At 35.7% G+C, this 25,521-nt stretch overlaps 1 protein-coding gene across 1 annotated transcript; it reads left to right on the forward strand.

The window, feature by feature from the left end:
* The first annotated feature begins 2,036 nt into the window (after nt 1-2,036).
* LOC110464854 (monocarboxylate transporter 9-like) lies at nt 2,037-24,620 on the forward strand. Its single transcript, XM_021520300.1, has 3 exons — nt 2,037-2,271; nt 21,055-21,198; nt 24,265-24,620. The coding sequence occupies exons 1-3, from the start codon at nt 2,079-2,081 to the stop codon at nt 24,618-24,620; spliced, it is 693 nt and encodes a 230-aa protein (XP_021375975.1). The 5' UTR covers nt 2,037-2,078.
* The last annotated feature ends 901 nt before the right edge of the window (nt 24,621-25,521 follow it).

The raw sequence follows: 25,521 nt of genomic DNA on the forward strand, positions 1-25,521 counted from the left end.
TTTTCCTTCTTTTGTATGCAGATGATATCACAATACTCTCAGATACTGCTTCTGGTTTGCAAAAAGGTTTAGATGTTTTGTATGCTTACTGTGAGAGATGGAAAATGAAAGTAAATGTGGGTAAAACTACAACCATGGTGTTTCGTAGGGGAGGAAGGCTAAGTGAAGCTTTACATTTTTTCTTGGTAACCAAGAGATTGTGGTGGTCAGCAAGTATTCGTACTTAGGTGTTGTATTCACAACGGGAGGTGCTTTTTCTGAAACTCAAAAGACATTAGCGGAACAAGGCTCCAAGGCATTATTTCAATTAGAAAAATGGACAAGAAAGTTTGTTGAATTGACTCCAAAGCATATGTGTACTTTATTTGATAAACTTGTCAGTCCCGTTTTATGTTATGGATGTGAAGTGTGGGGTTTTTATACTGCTATAGCTATTGAGAGATTACATCTGAAGTTTTGTAAAAGGTTATTGGGAGTTAAATCAACAACGCAGAATAATTTTGTGTATGGGGAACTCGGTAGAATGCCTTTAAAGTTCTTGAGATATAGTAGAATTATTAAGTACTGGCTAAAAATTGTATGTGGAAATGCAAATAATTTAGTATAATCTGTTTATAGTGTTTTATATGATCAATGTGAGATGCACAATGTTAATAATTGGGCAAGCTTAGTAAAAACCGTGCTTTTTACACATGGTTTCGGTTATGTCTGGAATCTGCAGGCTGTTGGCAGTATAAATATGTTGATGTGTCTGTTTAAAACAAGAGTGAGTGATGTTTTTGTCCAAAACTGGAATGCTGAGCTAGCTGAGGCGTCTCGAGCTAGGTTTAACGTACAATTGGGTGACATTTTTCGAATATAAAGAGTTTCTGGATATCGTAAATGTAAATAAATTTAGAATAGCATTGACAAGGCTAAGAGTATCATCACACCGCCTCAGTGTAGAGGTAGGGCGATGGCATAGACATATTGGTAATACCATACGAGATGAGAAAATGTATATTTTGTGATGTTTTTGAAGACGAGTATCATTTTATCATTGAATGTAATCAGTTTTCTGAGGTAAGGACACAGTTCATTCCAAGAAGATACTATACTAGGGAAAGATTTGTGGATTTAATTACATCATCTAATGTTGCAATTGTAAGAAATCTAGCAATTCATGTTTTCAAGGCAAACGAGATCAGAAATTATATTCTTTTTAATAATTAACTCTGGGCGAGTGGGTATTTATTCTGTACGTGTTTCTGGCAACTTTATCCTAAATTCTGTATTTTTGTTACGCACATACTCAATTCGTTAAATATGTATACATCTAACCACTGTGTAGCATTGGTTAATGACATCGAGAGGTATCTCCCATTGATCACATATGTAACACAACGGTTTTTAGGTACACACTTTTAACATTATACAAACAATATGTACTTTCTCGATTGCTATGAAACACGTGATAATGGATATCTGGTTGCCTAAATATGGGTAGTTTGAAAACAAGTCCTCGGACCTGTCGCTGCATGTATGTGTATTATACCAATTACAAATAAATTTCTTTGTCCATGTTCATGTTCCACTCCACCTGTACCACCTATGTGGATTGTTATTATGTAATGCACAAAGGCACTTTTGCCTATTGCTTAATAAAATAATATCATATATCGCAAAAAATATACAACGGTTTGTACAAATACCCAATGACCTTAGAGTATGATAACACGTGCTGGGTAGGGGATAAAATCCGATATTTCACCTGCAAAAATTTGATAATAAAAAAATATTTAATGGCATTAGACATGCTGACAATTTTGAATCGTTGATTTCATTTAACTGACGTGTCTGACTGACTAGTACCTGCCTACCTGTATTGGCCTTCAGTGAATATAGTGACAAAAGCCAAACCCTCAACTTAATTTAAATACTTTTTAAAAAATGCGCAATGGAAGACAGCCAATAAATGCCCTAGATTTTATCATGTGATAACATTGAATACGCTGGGTGTACCGTTATACGGGTGTGTATATTGAGTTTGTGCAGTGGTTTGTGCAGTACATATCAAATGAATTGAGGTAAACAGTACAATGTCGTCGGAAGGTTGCATGATAGATAGAAAGTGGATTGTGTTAGTTGTGAATTTCCTGAACATGTTTCTATGTGCTGGTTTCCCTTTCAATATGTCAGTATTAAATGTGGAATTCCTACGTGCTTTTGGGAAAGGTAAAGCACAAACTGCGCTAGTCCAATCGGTAACAACTGGTATGATGGATATTGCAGGTAAGAATTGTTACCATCACTTTCATTTAAAAAAATGTATTATTATAAACTGGTCAATTTCAGCGGTAGTGTTTTTTGTGCTTTTTGTTGAAAGAATAAAATAATTCAAAAATGCAATGAAAATGTTCAGTTTAAACCATTAACAGTTGAGCTTTTCAAATGTATAATATTTGTCTGTTAAATGTACATTTCCCAGGGAATATGTGGACTCATGTCATATTATTCAGTTGATAATGCAAGGTGTATGTGAGGACTGGTATACCATCCCTTTGCAGGTTCTAATATGTAAGACGCACATCTGTGATGAGAGGACGTAGAATGGTATAGTGGGACAACGTCAGTGCGTTAAGATATCTTTGGATAACTTTGTGGCAATACATCTATGGACATTTAGCTATTTTATGCCACTCTGTTGGCCTTAGCAACATTAATACTACAGTTTATGACAGTAATTACTTACCAGCTACCTCCCGTTTCGTTATATTTAGGAACTGAATTTTCGATACCCTCCAGCTTTTTTGAAGGGTACATACAGACCCGTACACGTTCGCTGTTCCACTTTCAGCGTACCGTTTTCGTAGTATTTCCGTTCCGTTTGCGTATCACTTGCGTAGCATTTCCATAGCACTTCCCTACTATTATCATAGCACTTGCGTAGCGTTTCCGTAGCTCTTCCGTATCGTTTCCGTAACACTTGCGTTTGGTCGAAAATTTTACGGAATATATATTTGTCGAAACGAATTATTGATAAAAATCATTATAAACCGCATTACGTGAAAATTATTCCAACTATCATAATAGTCTAAAGAAGAAAACACACAAAAATATCAGTTTACACATACATGGACGTAACAGCCCCCCTCCCATGGGCCTACTGTGTGTTCCCCACACCAGCAGCTAAGGTGTAATTTAAATAACAGGCATACAGATGGCCATGTGGTAATGACCTGTCCCTTGTCAAAGGTTAACCAACTTTAGTGACTGCTAAAAAGATTGTTAGGGCAGCATGACCACCCGCTGACAGATACTTTTCTTTCAATATGATATCTATACCTGAGATATTCTCCTTTCTCCCACTTTTTAAAAAACACATAAAGGCAGTAATGTTGTGATAGCAGTTATAGTCTGTTTCATGTATATTTTACCTGTTTTTACCTGTGTTCTCCCACATTATCTGTAACATGTATATATATAGTACTGTCATATACATATATACAGATTGTATATAGTCTATTTTCATCCTTTTTAGCCATATCATATACCATTTTCATCAGCTAGATCATACAAAACTATAACGCGAAATCCACAAATATTTTATATATTTTATATACTTAATAGTATATATTTAGATGCTAATGCTTTGATTAATGTATTTTTCTTAAATTCAAATTTAGATTGATTTAATTTAGGGTGAAGTAAATTCATATTGGAGCATTATTTTCAGAGAATCTTTTTTTAACCAATAAATGCGTCTTCAGTGTAATTATTAATAACTTAGTACCACTAATTTGATTATTTTCCCCTAAAACATAATCATTAGTTTAATTTCTATTTGATAAACCCATATGGATTGGGTCCACTGATATTTCTAGTTGATAATAATGAATCTTAACACCTGACGCCGACACTCACTTCTGTGATGGAACGTTTTACATGTGCCCGACTCAGTTTCAGCAGAGGACATAGATGTACCACAGGACACCACTCCATTTACAGACGATGCTGATGTACCACAGGACACCACTCCATTTACAGACGATGCTGATGTACCACAGGACACCACTCCATTTACAGACGATGCTGATGTACCACAGGACACCACTCCATTTACAGACGATGCTGATGTACCACAGGACACCACTCCATTTACAGACGATGCTGATGTACCACAGGACACCACTCCATTTACAGACGATGCTGATGTACCACAGGACACCACTCCATTTACAGACGATGCTGATGTACCACAGGACACCACTCCATTTACAGACGATGCTGATGTACCACAGGACACCACTCCATTTACAGACGATGCTGATGTACCACAGGACACCACTCCATTTACAGATTACGTTGTAACACAGTGCATAGACCTAAATTAACTTTACTTTAGGTCTGACTGCACAGTGGATTGACCAAGATCAACAGCTCTGGAACCACTTTGAGACCGAGGGACCCAGAACAACCAACCACATAGAGGGATGGCACAGAAAACTGAAGAAGAAAGTGGAACAATCCGCGTCTTTTTATTGACTTTCTAATATTTCACCTTGGTAAGTTAGTGCTATCATATTAGTTTTATATCATGTATCTTTGTGCGTGTGCATTTTATGAATATGATTGATTTGATCAACCAGTGCTGAGTATTCCATGGGTACATGTAATTAATTCGTTTTATTTATTTTCATTCCCAGCTTTGGATCTGTTTTTGCATATTTAATAATGTAATCCGTGATCTCTGTCTTTACTGGTTATATTTGTCATAAATTGCTTGCTAAATTTAGTTCTATTTTATGAAATATATACATAAAATACATGTAAATGTATAGTAAACATGTATCAAATTGATTTATGAAATTAATAAAAGCAGGTTTTCAGTTAATGTATTTTGATGTGTTTTTATTAAGTAATAACTGGAATCTTGTATATATTTATTCATAATTCCAGTAAATATTACGAAAATCAGGAAATATATTTCTTAAATATTCCTATAACTAACACAATATTTCCTATTGGTGAACAGGTAAATACAGGTAAATAATCTACCTGTACTATACCAGAACAGACTATAATGACATCTCTATTATTTTCCAGTGTTTAAATAATTCCTTTAATCAGAAAAAAGTTGGAGAAAGGAGAACAAACCGTGATAATACATTGACCATTCAACTGTGGTCAAATTGGATTCTGACGTGCTGTACAAGGTCACATTCTGAGATTTCAAGGCAATTAATTCCATGTCAATAAATCCAGTTCATTGTCTATCCACCACGTACAGCTGTATAAAGGTAAATCAGTTCGAGGTAAAAACCTACAGGTAAGATACTTTGGTTGTCCCTCGGTCAGGAAATGACAGTCCAAGGCACAATTTCATTTCACATCAGTGCCTTTACCAAGGTAAACTAATATTTTACTTTTTGTCGTCTGCTGGATAACCGAACTACTCGGTAGTGAAGTGGACGAAAAACCTATCAATCAATCAAATATTTTACTTGGAATTCCTAATTTAATGCAAAAGAAATCGTGTCCCTTATTAAGATATTCAACTTCTAACTGAGATGATTTCTTTTAAAACTAATCTACCTTTTTGTTTAATAATCTATCATGAGTTCTGTTATCAGCGAGCAAAGGTTGAATACCAACCTTAATACGTAACAAATTTTTCAATATCAGACTATTGAAAATGATCATATCTTTCAGTAATCATTAAAAGAAAATCATTATGAAGATAACTTTATTGTCATCATTGTCATCATGTGAAATCTTAGAAATCTATTTTGTATCAAGGAGGGTTAAAACTGTGTTCCTGAGAAAAAAGAGTGTGCTCCCTTGTTGTCTATAGCTTCTGTAAAAAAACACCAGGTGTGGGAAAAAATACATGTAATGACCTTGTATATTACGAATAAGGTAGACTTCCAATGTATATTGTTCGGAAAATGATAATATAGAAATACTGAAAAACAGACAATCGTATATTGAAAACATGTTATGACCAGATAATATTAGATAATGATGATTAAATTATAAATAAAAAAATCGGAATTGAATGAGTTAGGATTAGGGTATTTATGGAATAACTGCTATGAAAGTAAGATTGTGTATAAGTTATTCTAACACGATTCGTTTGCAACGCGTGTTTTGATTGGATACGGACCATGTTCTAATCTGCATTAGAATCATGATCAATCGTGTTAAGCTCCTCCCATCGCACTTAAGCCACGCCCCGTTTCAAACCAAAAAAATATGGCGTCAAGCTCACCTCTTAGCGGAATCCCGCTGATAAGGCTAGCAGGCAACAGAACAGAAAGTAAACGACCGATGAAATGTATTTGTTGAATGAATTAAAAAGTAAAAAGTACTCATTCCTTAGTCTTACCTCCATTTATTACTGAAACGTTCATTCCATCCGTGTGAAGGCATATATTTAGATCCCAAATCAAATGAAACATTTCACATGTGTCGTATGCATTTACATAAAACTCTTCACAAATCTATACAAATAATCGCCGATTTTGTCGATAAGCACAGATTAGTATGCATACTGACATGGAAATGTAAGAACTTGGTCAATATCAATCCAAATGTGTCGTATAAACTTCGGTAACAGGACGTTCACGAACAATCCAAATATTCCGCCTCGTCAACATAGGGGGCCTACAGATCGAGCGCTCGGCAGTATGGGCGGGGCCAAATGACCGACTTTTGAAAGCTTCTTTCCGATTGGTCAGTCCGCTGCAGATTGACACGTCGCCAGTTCAGGTCACAAAGTATTTTAATACGTACTTTTGTACAAGGAAATACAATGTTACTAAACATATTAGCGTAGTACATGTATATGTGTTAAGGTGTGTTCGAATGGGGATAGTACGTTGTTGTTCGTGTCTATACTGGCGATTAGAACATGAAATTTGGTTTAAACTCTCGACCTATCGGTCTCGAGTTCAAACCCAAATTTCATGTTCTAATCGCCAGTATAGCCACTCAAAACAACGTACTATCCCCTAAATATAGCACGATTCGTTTGCAACGCGTGTTTTGATTGGATACGGACCATGTTCTAATCTGCGATAGAATCATGGTCAATCGTGTTAAGCTCCTCCAATCGCACTTAAACCACGCCCCGTTTCTAACCAAAACAATATGGCGTCAAGATCGCCTCATAGCGAAATCCCGCTGATAAGGCTAGTAGGCAACAGAACAGAAACGACCGATGAAATGCATTTGTTGAATGAATTAAAAAGTAAAAAGAACGCATTCCTTGTTCTCACCTCCATTTATTACTGAAACGTTCGTTCCATCCGTGTAAAGGCATCTATTTAGATCCGAAATAAAATCAAACATTTCACATGTGTCGTATGCATTTACACAAAACTCTTCATAAATCTATTCAAATAATCACCGATTTTGTCGATAAGCACCAATTGGTATACATACTGACATGGAAATATAAGAACTTGTTCAATATTAATCCGAATGTGTCATATAAACTTTGGTAACAGGGCGTTCACGAACAATCCAAATATTCCGCCTCGTCAACAGTCTCAACATACAGATCGAGCTCTCGCCAGTATGGGCTGGGCTAAATGACGACTTTTGAAAGCTTCTTTCCGATTGGACAGTCCGCTGCAAAATGACACGTCGCCAGTTAAGGTCACAAAGTACTTATGTACAAGGAAATACAATGTTTCTAAACATATTAGCGTAGTATATTTGTTAAGGTGTGTTAGAATGGGGATAGTACGTTGTTTTTTGTGTCTGTACTGGCGATTAGAACATGAAATTTGGTTTAAACTCTCGACCTATCGGTCTCGAGTTCAAACACAAATTTCATTTTCTAATCGCCAGTATAGCCACTCAAAACAACATACTATCCCCTAATTAGAATAGACAGGAGAGTGACATCACAGCATACATAAAACACCTTTCAATAATGTTTATATAACAATACTTAATTAACAATTACAATTATGAAACACCACAGTACATAAACCTTAAATTAACGCCTCTTAAATGCTTAATATAAATATTTTCCTAAATTGGATAGCTCTCTAACATTATTCATACTAAGTAGTTGTATTAATTTAAAAATCGAGGGTTTTCTGTAATAATATTGTTTGATTAATCTGTGCCTGAGATCGATATAAAATGGACAAATCAAATTAAAATGAAACTCGTCTTCTATATCTCTCAAATTACATTTGTTACAAATCCTGTTTCTGCGCGTGACGTTATGATGTCTTCCAATTTCTATATTTAATTTATGAGACGATATCCTAAACTTAGTTAACATTTGTTTGTATTTATTTTCAATAGGTTTACTTAAATAAAATTGAATACTATGACTATCTATTCTATAGTCATTCTAACATGAATTAAGTGTTGATATAAAACCCCTTTAGGAGAAGCCGTTACTTTTGACAATATGCTTTGTTTGGAAGTATCTACCAGTCTCTGTTCTATTATTTTAAAAGAAACATTATATGGTAATAAAGAGTCAAACATGTAATTAAGTCCTAAGGTTGCTAACTCAGTCTCAATATTTCTTACCCACAAATCATTCTCACTCACACACTCATCGTAATATGTTTTCAAAATCAAATTATCCGTCTGCTTTAATTTCAACCAATAATTAAACACTCTTAATTTTCTACTTTCAAACAAAGGTAACCTTCCCAACTCACAGTATATTAAATCATTACCTGTAGTTTTTCGTACCTTTAATATTTTTTTAACAAAAGTTTAAATGAACATTTTCTACATCCGGGGCTTTATGAAAATTTCTGCAGTATAGTTATTATATATCCAGGATTCATTATTTCTTATATTGCCCCCGTTTCAAAAAACAACAGTTTTAGTTTTATCAGCATTAACCTCCAAATTCCAAGTTCTACTGTATTCCTGTAGGGAGTCTAACATACTTGGCAGACCTTCTGGAGTATTTGCAAACAAAACCATATCATCAGCATACATTAATAGGAAAAGATTAAGCATTTGTAAATCAATACTGGGAGAATTGTCATTAATAAAATTAGTTCAAAAATCATTTACATACAAGGAAAAGAGTACAGGTGACAACATTTTCCCTTGTAAGAGACCGGATTTGTTTGGGAATCGGTCGCTCAGCTGGCCGTTAAATTTCACGCATGATTTTATATTTTCATACAAGGAAAATATAATTTTTAAAAAATTATCCTCGAATTCCATATCTTATCAATTTACTCCATAATGTGCCTCTGTCAATGAACTAAAATGCTTTTCGAAAATCTACGAAACAACAATAAAGTCTATCCTTAATTTTTTATTTCTTATTAATGACGGTTTGTAAAACAAATATGGCGTCGGTCGTTCACCTTCCCCTTCTAAATCCAAACTGAGCAACTGTCAAAATACAGTGGGTTTTTTTCCATTCCATAATTCTGTTATTTAAAATACTAGTAAATAGTTTACCAAAACAACTGACTAAAGATACTCCACGATCATTATTTGAATCATTGACACAACCTTTCTTAAAAATTGGACTATACAAGATTGCGACAAAGATTCTGGGAAAAACCCAGATCTGAAAATAGCATTGAACATTCTTTCCCACGAATGAAAATTTCATTAATTATCAAATCCTCACTACAGCTTTTATTCGTCCTCAAATTATCAATAGCTTTATGTCAAGATCCTCGTATACGAGATTTAAATTAACATCTGGTACATCTGTATCCCCGTCGCTACTAACACCCATAAGATCTCTAAAACGAGAGTAAAAGTCCTCAATGCACAATGTAGATTTAACTCTGTTCGGTGTCTTTTTCTTAAATAACTTATAAAATTGCCGGGGATTAGATTTTTTTTAAGAAATCTAACATATTTTCTTTATGTCACTTATACTGCCTTTTCAATTTATATTCTTTTTTTTATAATTACGTTTGGCAGTAACCAATACACGGTGGTTCTGATCAGACTTGTCACGATTAGAATTCTTTAATGATTTTCTATATTCCATGTAAAGATTTTTACACTATGGGGTAATCCATGGTTTGTCACTTTAACACGGCGTCCATCTACCGAGTTTCGAACAGAGTTCCCTCTACATTTACAATACAGTAAAGTACATTCACACATTCATTGACTTCAGATTGACTATCAAAATCCACATCCATTTCTTCATTAATCATCTCACTACACTCTTGTAATTTGTTTAAAATCAAATGTACATTTTCATCTTTCCATTCAACTGACACACTAGTTCCTCTACCGGAAGTAGCACTCTCTGTAACAATATCCGCATCATTTGTGAAAATGAGTTGACTAGAAGTAATATTAAAGGAAATGGGACTATGGTCTGAATAAGAATTAAAATGCAGCCAACTCCCACCCGCAGCTGTATGACTTGTCTACGCCTGGTATAGGATTATACCACACATACAAATACTCGTCAAATTTTATTGCAATATACATATATTTACCGTACGTGTTTAATAACATAAATGATGACATTAATATGAACTCAAAAGTTTCACAAAGTATGTTTTAGCCCGTCGCCTCTGACACCGTATACAAAGTCTCTAGTGAATGAGGGAACAACTGAACACACAAATTGTCCTATTTGTGACAGCTGCTGACTATCCAGAAGGAATCCAATGAACACTAGCACTTGAGGCACATGACTACCTCGTGTTGTTGTTATTGTCCACTTGCATGCCCGAATATAAAGAAATAATAATACAGATACAGGTACACCAGCTCGTTTATTACATGCACATCAAATAATCTTCCTGCCATGCAGGGGTGCCAAGCATCCAATGCAATTAGGAGATATATATCGACCATTGAATATACAGACCATGCGTGATAACCATCCTATAAAGCAGGGAAGCCATGCATCCAATGCAACTAGGAATACAATTTAAACACAACCAAAAGGTATCAGTTTAATTGCAAAATCTTTACAATAAACTGCTGACCAGCAGGAATGCCATGCATTCAATGTTGCTACGCATTTACAAAAATAAACATTCGCTTAACGCTCAGACCAAAAACGTTACCATAACAGAATCTAAACCAAGTGCTGCAAGAATGCCATGCATTCAAAGCAACCTTATAATTCACTCACGCTTCAATTTTTTTAAAAGCATTTGAATGCCACCTGACCATAGCCTGAACGTCTGCCTCTGAAACACCCTGACTGTCCGCGGAAGTTGCTGCTCCTATTCTAAAACTATGACTCCTATAGGCATCACACTTGTAACCTGCCACCACCAAGGCATTCTTCAAAGTATTATTGAAATACTGATAGGAAACAGCCTTTTTATCCGGAAATATAGAAATTTGACCTTCCTTTTAGCCCCTAATCTTGAGAACATTAAGCTTTGAACTGGACACATTGACTTGTCCCGCTGTTTATTCAAGGATAATGTGACTGGAAAGGTATTGTAATGCCCTTTATAAGAGTAAAATGTTATTTCTAAGCGTGATGGATAAACAGTCCCCTGACGGAAAAATTTAATGTTAGACAACTGGAGAATGTTTTCATTCCTTCCGTTGTTTGCAATCTCTCCTACCCGTAAAAATGCGTGGAAAGCTAACAAAAACATAGACTGAAACAATAATTTGTCATAATATAAACTGCATACTTTGGTCAATGCCCCTAGCAAAAGGTGTAATATATGCTTGGTAATGGATTTTCTGAAGTCAGGTTTACTCCCAGTCTTCTGCAGACCAACGAGCATTTGTTTCACCATTAACAATTGTGTCGCGTCTGGGTAATTTCAATTTTTATGTACGTATGCAATAGCTGACATATAACTTGTAATTGTGGATGGGGCCAAATTTTGTTCCGACAAGTGAGCAATGAACAGCATTATGGTATTAGTATCTATGGGCAGGTGACATTCCTTGTGCAGTACTGACTGCATAAAATGTACAAGTGTGACAAAGACCCTATGATACATTTTCCTTGAGTTAGGTGCAAATGTTAAATTTACGAGCTGGAGAACCTTATCATTTAAATGAGTAAGAGTCTGTCTGGAATCTGCGTGGGCAGTCTGTCCATATGAGGGGCCATGTTCCGAAAATCCTGAATCTGTCAACGAAACAGGGCATCAGCAATGACGTTTTCTTTTCCCGGAATGTTTAGCCCGAAAGCGAATATTAAAACACAATGATGCTGTGACTAATCTACGCATTAAAATCATGATGTGAGGGTTTGGTGAGGTTAGCTTATTAAGTATTGCTACTACGGTTTCATTATCAGACAATAATACGATTGACTTGTTTCTTAACCGAATACCCCAAAGTTCAAGTGCCACGGTGATTGGAAATAGGTCTTTAATATTGATATGATGCTGCTGCAACTCGCTGTTCCATTCGCGATAGAACCATTGCAATTCTAGAAGTGCCCCAACACCCAGATTGCTTGCGTCCGTGAACATTTGTAGCCTTTCGTTAGTTTCGCAATGATTGGGTAAAAACATGGTAGAGTTATTGAAATGTTAAATAAAAATGGACAAAACGTTCAAATCAGCTTTAGCCTCCTTGTTGAGTCTAACATGATGGTAGGGTTTGGTCAGACCTTTTGTCAAGTCTATCAGCCTTCGCAATCAAATTCTGCCTGGGACCACAACCCGACAAGCAAAATTTAATAATCCTATCAAAGATTGAAGTTCTTGTAGCGTGACTTTATGTCGTTGCATGAAATCAGCCAGAGCTATCGATATCTTTTCCACCTTTTCCCGTGGTAATATAGCTACCATTGCACGTGTATCTAGTTCTATCCTCAAAAAAGTAATACATGTGGTAGGTTGCACTGGTTTCTCATGTTTTATGGGCACCCCCATACATTGTCCATACAATCGATGTGGATTTCGGCTACGCTTGAAACGTATGTACAATAGTTGTTATATATGTACTGAAATGACTCAATTCAGCTACGCTTTGTTAACACTTGGTCATAGATGTGCGAGAGTCTTTGAGCCCCTTCGTCTCGATTTAGAACTGGCCCACTGCGACGTATCAAGAAGGTTTCCTTTACCTGCCGCTTGAAAAGATTGCTCTCTCTGTCCAAAACTTTGAAGACATTTATCATACAAATATTTTCCCCCTATTTTCATTCCCAGCAATTCAAATAGAATGGACCTAACTGCCAGCATTCTAAATGCAGTCTCCAAGTCTGTTTTAGCGAGCAAGGCTCCTTGGCCGAAAATGTTGATTTAAAAAATAGCATCGTCAATGGTTTCGTATTGAACGGATTTATCTGAGGCATTTATGCCGTCATTTTTTTATTCCCCTTCTGGAAACGATCGGTGGTGAATGAGTATATTCACCCGGTTCCTTCTTTGGAACAAGTCCTAATGGGGAAATTTGCATATTGACAAATGGTGGGCTCGAAAAGGGACCTGCTATCCTATTCAGAGCAATTTCCTTATCCATTTGCTCTAACAGTATTTTTGGATTTGCAGTAGCCCAAATTTAATTTTTACTTTCTCTGTACGCCCTTTGTCCCCTGAATTTTAATGAAAACCCTTCTGAAAAACCCTTTGCTAAACAATGAATGGCATCCTTGTCATACCCCGTCAAAAACAGAAATAATCTGTCAAATTTCACAAGTGTAATTGTGCTAATTTGCCTGATTGGTTTTTGTGCCTTTAGCTGCAATGTTAGACTTTCCTGAGCTGTTGCTGGAGGACACTGATGTTTGTGAATTGGACCCTAATTTTGAGCATTTCCGAAAGGAATGATAGCCCCCACATATTTTGCAGATACGATTGAATTTACAACTGGTTTTATTACAAAAGCCTACAGTAGTATACGGTCCCATAGAGTGACGCGACCCTGTGAGGTGTGTGGTGTTGCGGGCACGTCTTTTTTCTCGTCCGTGCACCAGCTATGGGCCTGCTTGACTCACCCTGTAGTAGCAAATATTCCTATACGATCTCTATCTATCTATACATTTGTTTTTTTCTAGGGTTTCTGGGACCATAGTCCCATTTCCTTTCTATAAGTACTATAGCTTTTTCTTAATGTGACTTCTCTGTTTTTTTGAGTAACTGTTTTCGCATTATTCTATATAGCTCCTCTTAATGAAAATAATGATACATATGTATACCATGATTTATTTTATGTAAATATTATAAGCAGTAATGCAAAACGAGAATATGTTTATTAGCATGAACACAGAGCTATATATTTTACCAGATCCAATACAATCATTTATTTGTAATCAGTGGTGATATGAAATACTATATAAAAAAACAAGGTTTACACACCCTAGAGTGTTCTTGGTACTTAGAAAATATAATTCTATTAAAAAGATGACTTTGATACCTATGATAATGATATGCACACTATATCACGAGCAGGACGAATGTGTTTTAATTGCAATAAATGGAGGTGTTATTGCATTTAGTTCTGGCATCGTAATAATTCTATAGTTTTAGTGATGATGAGTTCTGATATAGTTACGTTGACTCGAGTGAGCACTTATATTTTTCCTTTTCTTTTATTTAACCATCAATCTAGAAATTATTGATGAAAACAACTTATGCGTATTGGTTACAATTCTTTTCTTTTTTTATATAATTTTGCACTCAATATTGCTTTTTTGTGTTTTTTTGCTTTTTTGCACACAATATTATTATAATCTCTCTGAAAAAATATATAAGGTTCCTAGACTTAATCCCTGTGCCAGCAATCTCAATACAAATCATTTATAAGTAAATTTCTTTTCTATATCAGATTGAGAATTGATTCCAATATTGATAAACTTATTGACTTGAACTAATATATGATGTTTTATGCCAAACATACATCTTTGAATGATAAAGCAATGTCAATTGTCTTTATGTGTATATAGGCCGTTTTGTCACATTTGTTTAACATTGTGTTTATTGATCAAATGCCATGCCTGTTTTCAGAATAGTAACAGTTATACAAGTCAATATTTTTTGCAATATCTTTATTCATCTCAATGCCAATTGTTCTACATTAGGAATTCCTTTGTCATTCACATCACTTTCTCTACCAGTACTCATCCACCTCTCATGCTAGTGGTTTATCCTGGTATGGTGGGAGAAGTGAATGGCAAATTACTTCGTGTCTCTAGTGTTTCACTGAATTCGTCTTATAATATCAATTTGCATTTTCATTTACTACTACTCTACATATTATTGGTATGTGGTGATATATATCCATCCGAACCCTGGACCGTGTCCACAAGAAAACACCAACATCTGTCTAAATAATATATCTGTCTGCCATATTAATATATGTTCTTTAAGGAACACAACCCACATTCTTGATGCTGAATTTTCTGAATATGATATCCTTTGTATTACCGAAACCCATCTTAATAATTCCATCTCAGACAGCGATATCACTCTCGAAATTTTCGGTAATGTTTTTAGAAAGGATAGGACTAATAATGGTGGAGGCGGGGTACTTATTTATACTAAAAATAACATAAATATTAAACGCAGAGTTGATTTAGAATCAGGTGATCTTGAACTGATATGGATTGAAGTAACCACTAATAATAAACCCGTTCTTCTTGGTTGTATATACAGACCCCCTAACACTCTCGTAGGCTTTTGGGATAGACTTGACAATATTCTTGACAGCATTGTTGATCTGCTAAAAGAAGTTTTCCTGGTAGGAGATATGAATGTTAACATGTTAAATCTTAATCAAAACTCTCATTTTTATCGACTATTATTAAAATATGGTTTTGAAAATACTGTCTCTGAACCTACCAGGATTACTCCTTTATCTTCAACAACACTTGATATCATAATAAATAATAACGTAAACTTTGTAACTAACAGCACAGTTCATCCTCCTTCCTGCAGTGATCACTGTCCTGTCAGTGCTGACCTCAACTTCAAAACCTTAAAGAAACGTGCACATAAGAAGACATTACTTTACTTTAATAATACTGACTTTGACGGAGCCAATGCTTATCTAAACTCAATTGACTGGGATTTTGAACTACATGTGGATATTGAAAACATGATTTTATTTCTTTCTGACAAAATCCTGACTGCCTTAGATCAATTTGTTCCTCATAAAACTGTAACTATTAGACCTAACGATAAAATTTAGATGACTAAAGACATAAGAATAAAAACAAGACAAAGAAATCGTCAGCATTCTAAATCCAAATTATACAATACTCAAGCCTCCTGGAACAAATTAAAAACCATTCGGAATGAAGTAATTTTATTAATACGTGAGGCCAAAGAAAAATATCTTTTAAAATTACAATCTTCTCTAATAGACAAATCCATACCCCTGGGGAAATGGTGGCGTGTTGCAAAATCTGTTATAAATCTTAAAAATAAATGTGAAATTGACTCTCCTTTGGTTATGTATGGCATACTCAAAATTCATCCCGTCGACAAAGCTGAATCTTTTAATGATTATTTTTCATCCATATCTGAAACCGAAAAGACTGCTAATGGTTTACCCACCGACTGTAACCAGCCAGAGCACAGCTTCTCGACATTTGACATTACAGAAAAGGACATTATTGACCAGTTTCACCAACTCAATATTAATAAACCCCAAGGCCCTGATTCCATCCCTCCAAAATTTATCAAAGGGGTATCTCAATCTCTAGTAAGACCTCTATTACTAATCTTTAATAAATCAATTTCCTCCGGTATTCTCCCTTCTGCATGGAAAAATGCTCATGTAACACCCGTGTACAAGTGCAGGGGTGCAAGAAGTAACCCATCTAATTATAGACCAATCTCTGTTACTCCTATTTTTAGTAAACTTCTTGAAAAAATTGCTTTTAAACATATGTTTAATTATATATATTATTAAACATATAAAATATCGTATTGTTTCTAAGAATCAATCAGGGTTTCTACCTAAAGATTCAACTGTCTACTAAATATTAGTTATAAATGATGCATTTGTAAAGCACTTGGATAAAGGTAAAGAAGCTAGAATTATTTTGTGACATCAGCAAAGCTTTCGACAGGGTCTGACATGGTTTAATTTTCAAATTAAAACAATATGTGTTTTGCGGTAATATTTTGAAATGGTTTTCTTCGTATTTAATTGATAGGAGACAGAGGATGGTCTTTGATGAATCTAAATCTAACTGGAAAACGTTAAAGGCGGGGGTACCACAGGGGTCAGTTTTTGGGTCATATTTATTTTTACTGAACATAAATGATATCGGAGGATCTCTAATGGCAAGCTTTTCGCTGACGACACATCTTTATATGCATTGATAGAGGGAAACAGACAGGAAGCTGCTGACATACTAAATGAAGATTTACTAAAATTTCTGTCTGGGCTGGTAAATGGGATATTCTCTTCAATCGGATGAAACGGAGGCTCTACTTTTCTCAAGGCGGGTCGACTCTGAGACGTTGCATCCTAACCTATTTTTTAATAATGCAGTTATTAATAACGTTATTGATCATAACCACCTTGGTCTTATTTTCAATGGCAATGCCAACTGGTCAACTCATATAAATTATATTCATGAAAAAGCATATAAGAGACTGAATATACTTAGAATGTTAAAATTTAAGATTGATAGAAAATCTCTTGAGACAATATATATATCATATGTTCGTCCAATCCTCGAATATGCTGATATTGTATGGGCTACCTGTTCCCAGAGAGAGTGCAACGTCTTAGAGTCAATCCAACTTGAAGCATAACGCATTATTTCTGGTTTCGAGCCATAACATTTTATATAGAGAGACTGTCTTTGTTGCACTTAGTGAAAAAAGACATTTACATCAAAATATTGCATTATTTGAATTCTTTAATAACAATTGCTCATTTCATGTCTCAGACTTGATACTGCCTTTTTTAATAACATTGAATATTACAACTTTCGACACAATAAGTTATTTGACGTTCCAGTACCAAGAACGCATGTATAACTCTATTTCTTTTCCAAAACTTATGTCAAAATGGAACAATCCAGTCTGTCTGTATCCCACTATGACATCTCTTGCAGCTCTGAAAAGGGAATGTTCACCCAATATGTAGCAACATTTGTAAATATCAGGGTGATAGAAAAATTAACATAACATTATGTCAGTTAAGAATTTCTGCAAGTAATTTAAATTCAGATTTATTTAATGCATATCTAAATGATAGCCCTGCTTGTATATTTGTGTATCCCCCTTCGAAGATCGTGATCATTTTTGTCCTGCACTGTCCTTTTTATACTAACCATAGACTAATATTACTTAACTCTCTGTCAGCGATGAGTGATGCTATTCGACTCAATACTCAAACTTTTATTTATGGTTTCCAATCACGAGACGTAAATATGAATATAGATATTGTGGAGACGGTTCAGAATTACATTAGAGACACCAGACGTTTTTATTAGATTCTCAAATAGCTTTGTAAAATAATCTCTATTACAACAATTGCGATATTTGAAATACGTATTGTCAAATCAAATTCAAAGTACAAATAATCTCTTATTTTAATACTTAAAGAAACATCTGTAAAAGTAACATTTATATGATATGTATATACTGTTATGTTTTGTAAAGAGAGGGCTTATATAGGCTATGTCTGTTGCCCAAATCCTTTTGTAAATAAGATCAGTACAATACAATTTTCTGAAATGAAATCAAATCAAATCAAATTGACTGCATACCGCCATGACAGGCTATAAATATCTACCGTACACATATACAGGCTATCATATACTGAGGGTACTGACACACAGGATAAATTGAAACCAACATTGTTCAGCCCCGTGTTACTGTCTATACTTTCTAGGTTAAACCCTGAGTTTCCTGTATGTATTGATCGCTGCACCCCGCACACTACAGACATACTTAGGGATTCCATACCTCCTATTGAGATGAACCCCGTCTGATCGGAAAATGTCAACAAAACAATTCTTAAGACCCCTGTGTTTGTGATACTGAATATCGCTACAGTCAGCCACCATGGCCTTCAACTCCTGATTAACTGCACGCACCCTGTCCTTATACACATCCACTGGAATGTTCCTAGTGTCCCGCCGAACAAGAATTTGCATAATACACACTTGTTTGACCCCGAAACCGCACAACATCCACTCAGTTATTGTCAAAATACTCCCAGCAATCTTGACAGAGTCAGACTACTGCCGATTGACGCCATTCTCCCCGATCTGTAATACCACTACATCAGACTGTTTATCAATCAAGTAAATGGAAAACTCCCGGGACGTCAAAGTCAACAGTCCCACCACCTCTACCAAGAAAGACAACAATAACCTCGGACTCTTGCAGGTTCAAATTTTCCAATGATTAGAAGGCTTGTTCACTTCTTCCATCAACCTCCTAACGTAACATACCCAAGAACTGACAACTTAACAGCCATAACAAGCAGTGTGAACCGGAATGGAAACAAGATCACTGAAGTATAACTTTGTAAACAAAAGCTGAAATGTGCGTCTTACCTTTGGCCTCGAGAAAAAAATGCTGATATGACGCTATTGTTGGTCACGTGATGTGTATCCCTACATCGGCAATGGTAAACCGGTCTGATTAAGCGTCGTAAAAGTACATCCCCATATAAAAATAATTCTAAATAAAATCTGAACCCACATCATAAATGTAATTAAATTAACTTCGTATTTAATTGTTGTTACATAATCAAGCACTCAATCATTTATAATAACCCCCATAACAATATACATGTACAATTTTACATTTTCATGATAAAATAAAAGTTGCATATCAAAAAACACTGTTTATCTGTGAATGAAATTTAATGAATAGACATGGTATTACATGTATACGTTTCAAATCTTCGATGCATGCATTTGCTTGTACTAATAATTAAGCACGTTATCGGTCCCCAAATCCTACGAAAAGTCTAAAAGTGTATGGAAGTATTAAAGACGATATACAAAATAGAAATAGAGGTGCTGGATCCTTAACACCGGAGTCTGAAATTATTTCGGTTTTTTTTTGTATTATTAGGCTTATCAATTATTACGTTTCTCGTAAAGTAAACGTAACCAGTTTACTTACTGTCAATATGAATTAGTCTTTTATTCGGTAAGCAGGTGGAATTACTTCTGACCATAACTTATAATAACTGTGTGTCGCGTTGATCTGTTAGCGTACATCAGGTTTTTGTGATGGATGCATTACATTTACCAATATTTGATCGACCTTTATCTTTATAAATCACAAGACATTTCTGGTTGTTTCACACTCATCCATTATGCAAACGAAATGGCAAAATTTACAACATTCTTATGTGCCTCCTCGTAGTCTACAGTTTACAGACGTTTCTTCCTATGCATTGTGGGTAAATTCGTTTCGTTTTAGATACTCTGTATGCTTCCGCTTTTTATGTAAACCCGTTCTTGTCACCACAATCGAATCACCGTTTGTAAGCGTCATCCGTAGCACTTGCGTACCGTTTGCGTAACACTTGCGTACCGTTTGCGTAGCACTTGCGTACCGTTTCCGTACCGTTTGCGTAGCACTTGCGTACCATTTGCGTAGCACTTCCGTACCTTTTGCGTCCCAGATGGAACAGCGAACATGTACGGGTCTGTACATTAAAAGATACTTAAGTAGATTCAAGGAGACAGATTTGGTATTTAAATACACTACGGAAATATTATTATTCGGAACGATATCTTGACCACAGAATCAACAGCGACGTGTAAACCCGTAGGTTGAATCAATTGACCATTAACATATTTGTATGTTTAGCAAAATTTCTCTGTATCTATCTAAATACATAAAATAAACCTATACAAAGGACGGATTCAGAATTTTCCATTAACAGAATATTAGTCTATAATGTATGCCACTTATAATTATTATTATAAAAAGTTTATATACTTTGATATTATTTAGAAAAAGTTCTAAATTTCATTATTAAAATCGTTATTATTTAAACGTAAATTAAGAAATTTTACATCATGGTGAGCCAAGATAATTCAATTCAGTTCTTAAAACGTAGTAGGAAGCCATGTTTGATAATTGTATGAACAGAATACGAATTGGTCAATAGCCAAATAAAATATTTTCAACATTTTTTTTCAACCTAATATCAATCTATATTTTTATTGTTTAGGTTTTATTTGCGGACAGTGTGTTAACAGGTATGGAGTAAGAAGGATGGGCATGTGTGGAGGACTGCTGGCTTTTCTCGGACTTGCCTCTTCCTTCTTCGCCACTAGTATACCTTATCTCATCGTCTCCGTAGGGGTTGTTTCAGGTCAGTAAACCAGCATTGTCACCGTGTGTACTAACAGTTCATTATAACGACATTGATAAAAATTGCGTCTCTATACAACATATTTAAAAAAATAAATAAGGTGGGGTATCAATTTTAACCTTAATTCATCTGATATATAAAGGGATACATTAACGTATACATTCATAAACGCCCCATTTTGACAAAAACACATAACATGTTTGGAATCTTTCTACATAGTTTAAATATTGCTCAAGAGGAATACTTCTTGTATGAATTGCGGTGACCTTGCTCTGTATTTTTTAATACATTATATTGATTTATGTATTGTTTTAATGCACTAAGGGTCATAGAGTATTATGTCACATTTGAACTAAATTTTCATTTGTTAGACAGTATAGCAGATATACTAGGTAAAACCTTCACTGTATACAATCCCCGGGAAATATTCTAGTTGTATTATGAGCAGCAGGATATTAGTTTTCACCATTCAACTTGAATAGACAAGGATCTGATACGAACTGAGAAGAAGCTAGTATGCATTAATTGTGCAAAAATCTAACCCATAGCAAATATTTCATCACACATCAAGACGTTCACCCCGCCTACCATCATTCGCGTTGTGCGATCTGAGCGATAGAGTAAATATAGGGCCCCTTCCTGAATAGAACTTGTTGCCACTGTCGTGGAGACCATTGAAACTATTGTCGCAGCCTTCCTGAGCCACTTGAGTCATCAAACGTCGGATCATTCTGCTCGAAAATTGAACACAATGGTATGTTTGACTAAGCTCAAACATATACCATGGAACAATATCACAAGCAAAAACGTCCTTATATATTTTAGATGTTAACAACATGCGTTACTACGGTGGCTGATATGTGCCATCTCGTTGTTTCGTCTTTTCGCCCCGAAAGGACCACAATTAACAAATCTTAATTCTCGTTGTGTCGTCTTTTCGGCGAAAAGACGACAATTAGTAGTTATCCTTAAATCTCGTTTCTTCGTCTTTTCGCCCCGAAGACGACACGTCACATGCGAAAAGACGAGAAAAAGGCACGCTAATTAGCGACTTCTTAGTGTCGTCTTTTCGGGGTAGAAAAATCGTCTTTTCGGTGTTTCGTCTTTTCGCCCCGACAGGACGACAATTAACAAACCTTAATTCTCGTTGTATCGTCCCTTCGCCCCGACAGGGCGACAATTCACAAACCTTAATTCTCGTTGTGTTGTCTTCCGGTAACCAGCATGAAGTTGGTTACTTGGACTGACCTTATTTATGTTGGGCTAGTTTGCCAGTAAAAATTAACCGACATTACCGGTTATGCCGCTTTTTCACACCTACATATATGCCACAACAGGGCATCTTTTAAGGTACTCACATACAAAACGGCATCAACGATACTCAAGACTAAAGATGTCCATCGGACACTTTTTCGAATCTATATCTAAGATTGTTTGGGTTTTTTTTGCACCGAGGAATGGCAAATCGTTAGACGTTTTATGCTGCAATTTAAGAAATATTATATAACCTGCTATGAGTAGGGAAAGGTAAATTGTTTCATGGGAAATTGTGATAATGTTTTTGAACTGTCAAAATCTAAGATGACGACTTGATATCCATCTTGATTATTTTTTAGTCAAAAAATAATTATACCCCTATAATTAGGGTTGGGTATTGCCAAGGGACGATACAACGAGAATTAAGGTTTGTTAATTGTCGTCCTGTCGGGGCGAAGGAACGATACTACGAGAATTAAGGTTTGTTAATTGGCGTCCTGTCGGGGCGAAGGAACGATACTACGAGAATTAAGGTTTGTTAATTGGCGTCCTGTCGGGGCGAATGAACGACACAACGAGAATTAAGGGTTGTTAATTGTCGTCCTGTCGGGGCGAAGGAACGACACAATGAGAATTAAGGTTTGTTAATTGTCGTCCTGTCGGGGCGAAAAGACAAAACAACGAAAGGACGATATTTCTACCCCGAAAAGACGACACTAAGAAGTCGCTAATTAGCGTGCCTTTTTCTCGTCTTTTCGCATTTGACTTGTCGTCTTTTCGTCTTTTCGGGGCGAAAAGACGAAGAAACGAGATTTAAGGATAACTACTAAATGTCGTCTTTTCGGGGCGAAGGGACGACACAACGAGAATTAAGATTTGTTAATTGTCGTCCTTTCGGGGCGAAAAGACGAAACAACGAGATGGCACATATCAGCCACCGTACTTTACGGCACCATTTCTCACCCCGACACGATTTCTCACCCGGATGCCGTAACAACATGCCATATTTTAAATAGCCTAAAGTTTCTTATGTAAGCCTGTATAATAATAGCATCAGTGCAGCCAATGGAATTGATTTCAAATTGTCGAGGTCAACCGCCCCTTTATCAGGACAGATACATGAACATTTACAATTCGCATCATATAACATAGAAATAAATAATTACCTTACAGGAAACCGGATATTACTCACACAACTGGCCAACTGGTAGTCGAAGGCTAATTACAGTGAAGATTTCATCTTGATATCGTGAAATTAAACGGAAATAAATCTTTAAATTTAGATAAACGAGACGTTTTTAAATCAGTGTTTTTTTGGATAGAAATAATTATATTATTTTGCTTATAAATTTGCTTTACAATCTTTATTTCTACAGAAAGACTGCTTAGATGAATGGATATAAACTTAATTTGAATTTGTTTAACTTTGATATTTGGTATAGCTCTCTGGTATTGCATTTCTCTCATTTGAATAAATAGCATTTATAAGTACGCAAGTCAAAAGTCCAAATTGGTTTAGGGTAAGTGCTTCCTCTGAATTACCATAGTGCCATTGCTCATTGAACCTTGCATCGTGATCATATAGAGATATCGGTTTATTTTCATTTGTGGTGATATTCGTAGTTAAACACCACTAGTTTTCACACTTTCAATTAAGTTCATTCTACCTCAATTTGTTTTCTAATTTATTCAATTCCACTGTTATTCAATCCAACAACTGGTCAAAGTCCACTTGGCGGCAGATCATACCAAATCATTACTATTATTCAATACCAACATGTGTCATGATCCTATTTCTGTCGTTAACAGGGTTCGGATTTTCCCTAGCGTTCGTATCGTCTTTGACATCTGTTGGCGAATACTTCAACGGAAAAGCAAAACTTGCTGCAATAGCATTTATTGGTACCGGATCCGGTTGTGGAGCAATGCTAATCCCTTTTATGCTGAACTCGCTGATTGACAGGTTTGGATGGCAAGGGTGTCTTCTTATAATGGGAGGACTAATGGGAAACATGACATGCTATTTTGCTATTTGCAAACCTAAAATAGTGGGTGTGAAACAACCCAAGGTTGAAATTTGCAAATTCGAATCATCACCGATTCATAAACAAGTTAACAAAAAGGATAACAGAGACACGATCACTAACACATGTGTCTTTGAATGACACAAGAAACTAAACACGGGAACTGTTCAGCTAAAATCCATTATCAAGAACTACATCTTTATCATTTTCGTAATTGGGACTTCTTTGACACTTGCTGGTTTTGGTTCTGCATTGATTTTTATGGTGGAATTTCTTAAGACTAAAAACTTTGATGAACAAGACGCATTGTTACTGTATTTGTATATGAATGTGTCAAATACTGTAAGTAGATTGGTACCTGGCATTTGTATATTCATACCACACATGGACGTTCTTGTCATATCCGCGATCTTCACAAGTCTGAGTTGTTTAGCAAGCATCGGGCTTCTTGAAGCTACAACGCACTACCAACATGTGTTTCTAATGTGCTCCTTTGGGATGGCGATTGGAAGCAATGAGACCTGTTTGTCACTAACGACAATGGAATTAGTTGGACTAGAGAATTATCCCGTGGCCATTGGAATCCTGATGACGCTTGTTGGAGTGAGTAGCATAGGCGCAGGGGCCTTTTCAGGTAATTAAATTGCAATTATTGATTTATATCGGTGTTGCGTTAAGGGAAAATTTGGAAAAATCGCAGCATGGTATCATTTAACAAAAACATACAACAATGTCTAAACAGAGCTTTTCATTTCAGTAATAATTACCATAACTTTAGTATGCATATACAATACCTACACCTATCTTTGTAGCCCAAAAACAAAAGATTCAAATATCCCTACCTCCCTACCGTGACGTAACCCATATCTCGATGACAGAGCCACGGAGTGATCTCCCTTCCTCTTCCTTTTATGGCGCGTGTTGCCTGCTGACGCCCGGAGCTTCGGTTTGGTTTGAGTGTCAACTCAATTTTTTGCGCAGTTTGTGTGCCTTAGACCCATCTGCCCTTGTTAATATAATTAATTATTGTTGAAAATTATTT

Source organism: Mizuhopecten yessoensis, unplaced genomic scaffold (assembly GCF_002113885.1).
Source record: "Mizuhopecten yessoensis strain PY_sf001 unplaced genomic scaffold, ASM211388v2 scaffold11039, whole genome shotgun sequence".
Lineage (NCBI taxonomy): Eukaryota > Metazoa > Mollusca > Bivalvia > Pectinida > Pectinidae > Mizuhopecten > Mizuhopecten yessoensis.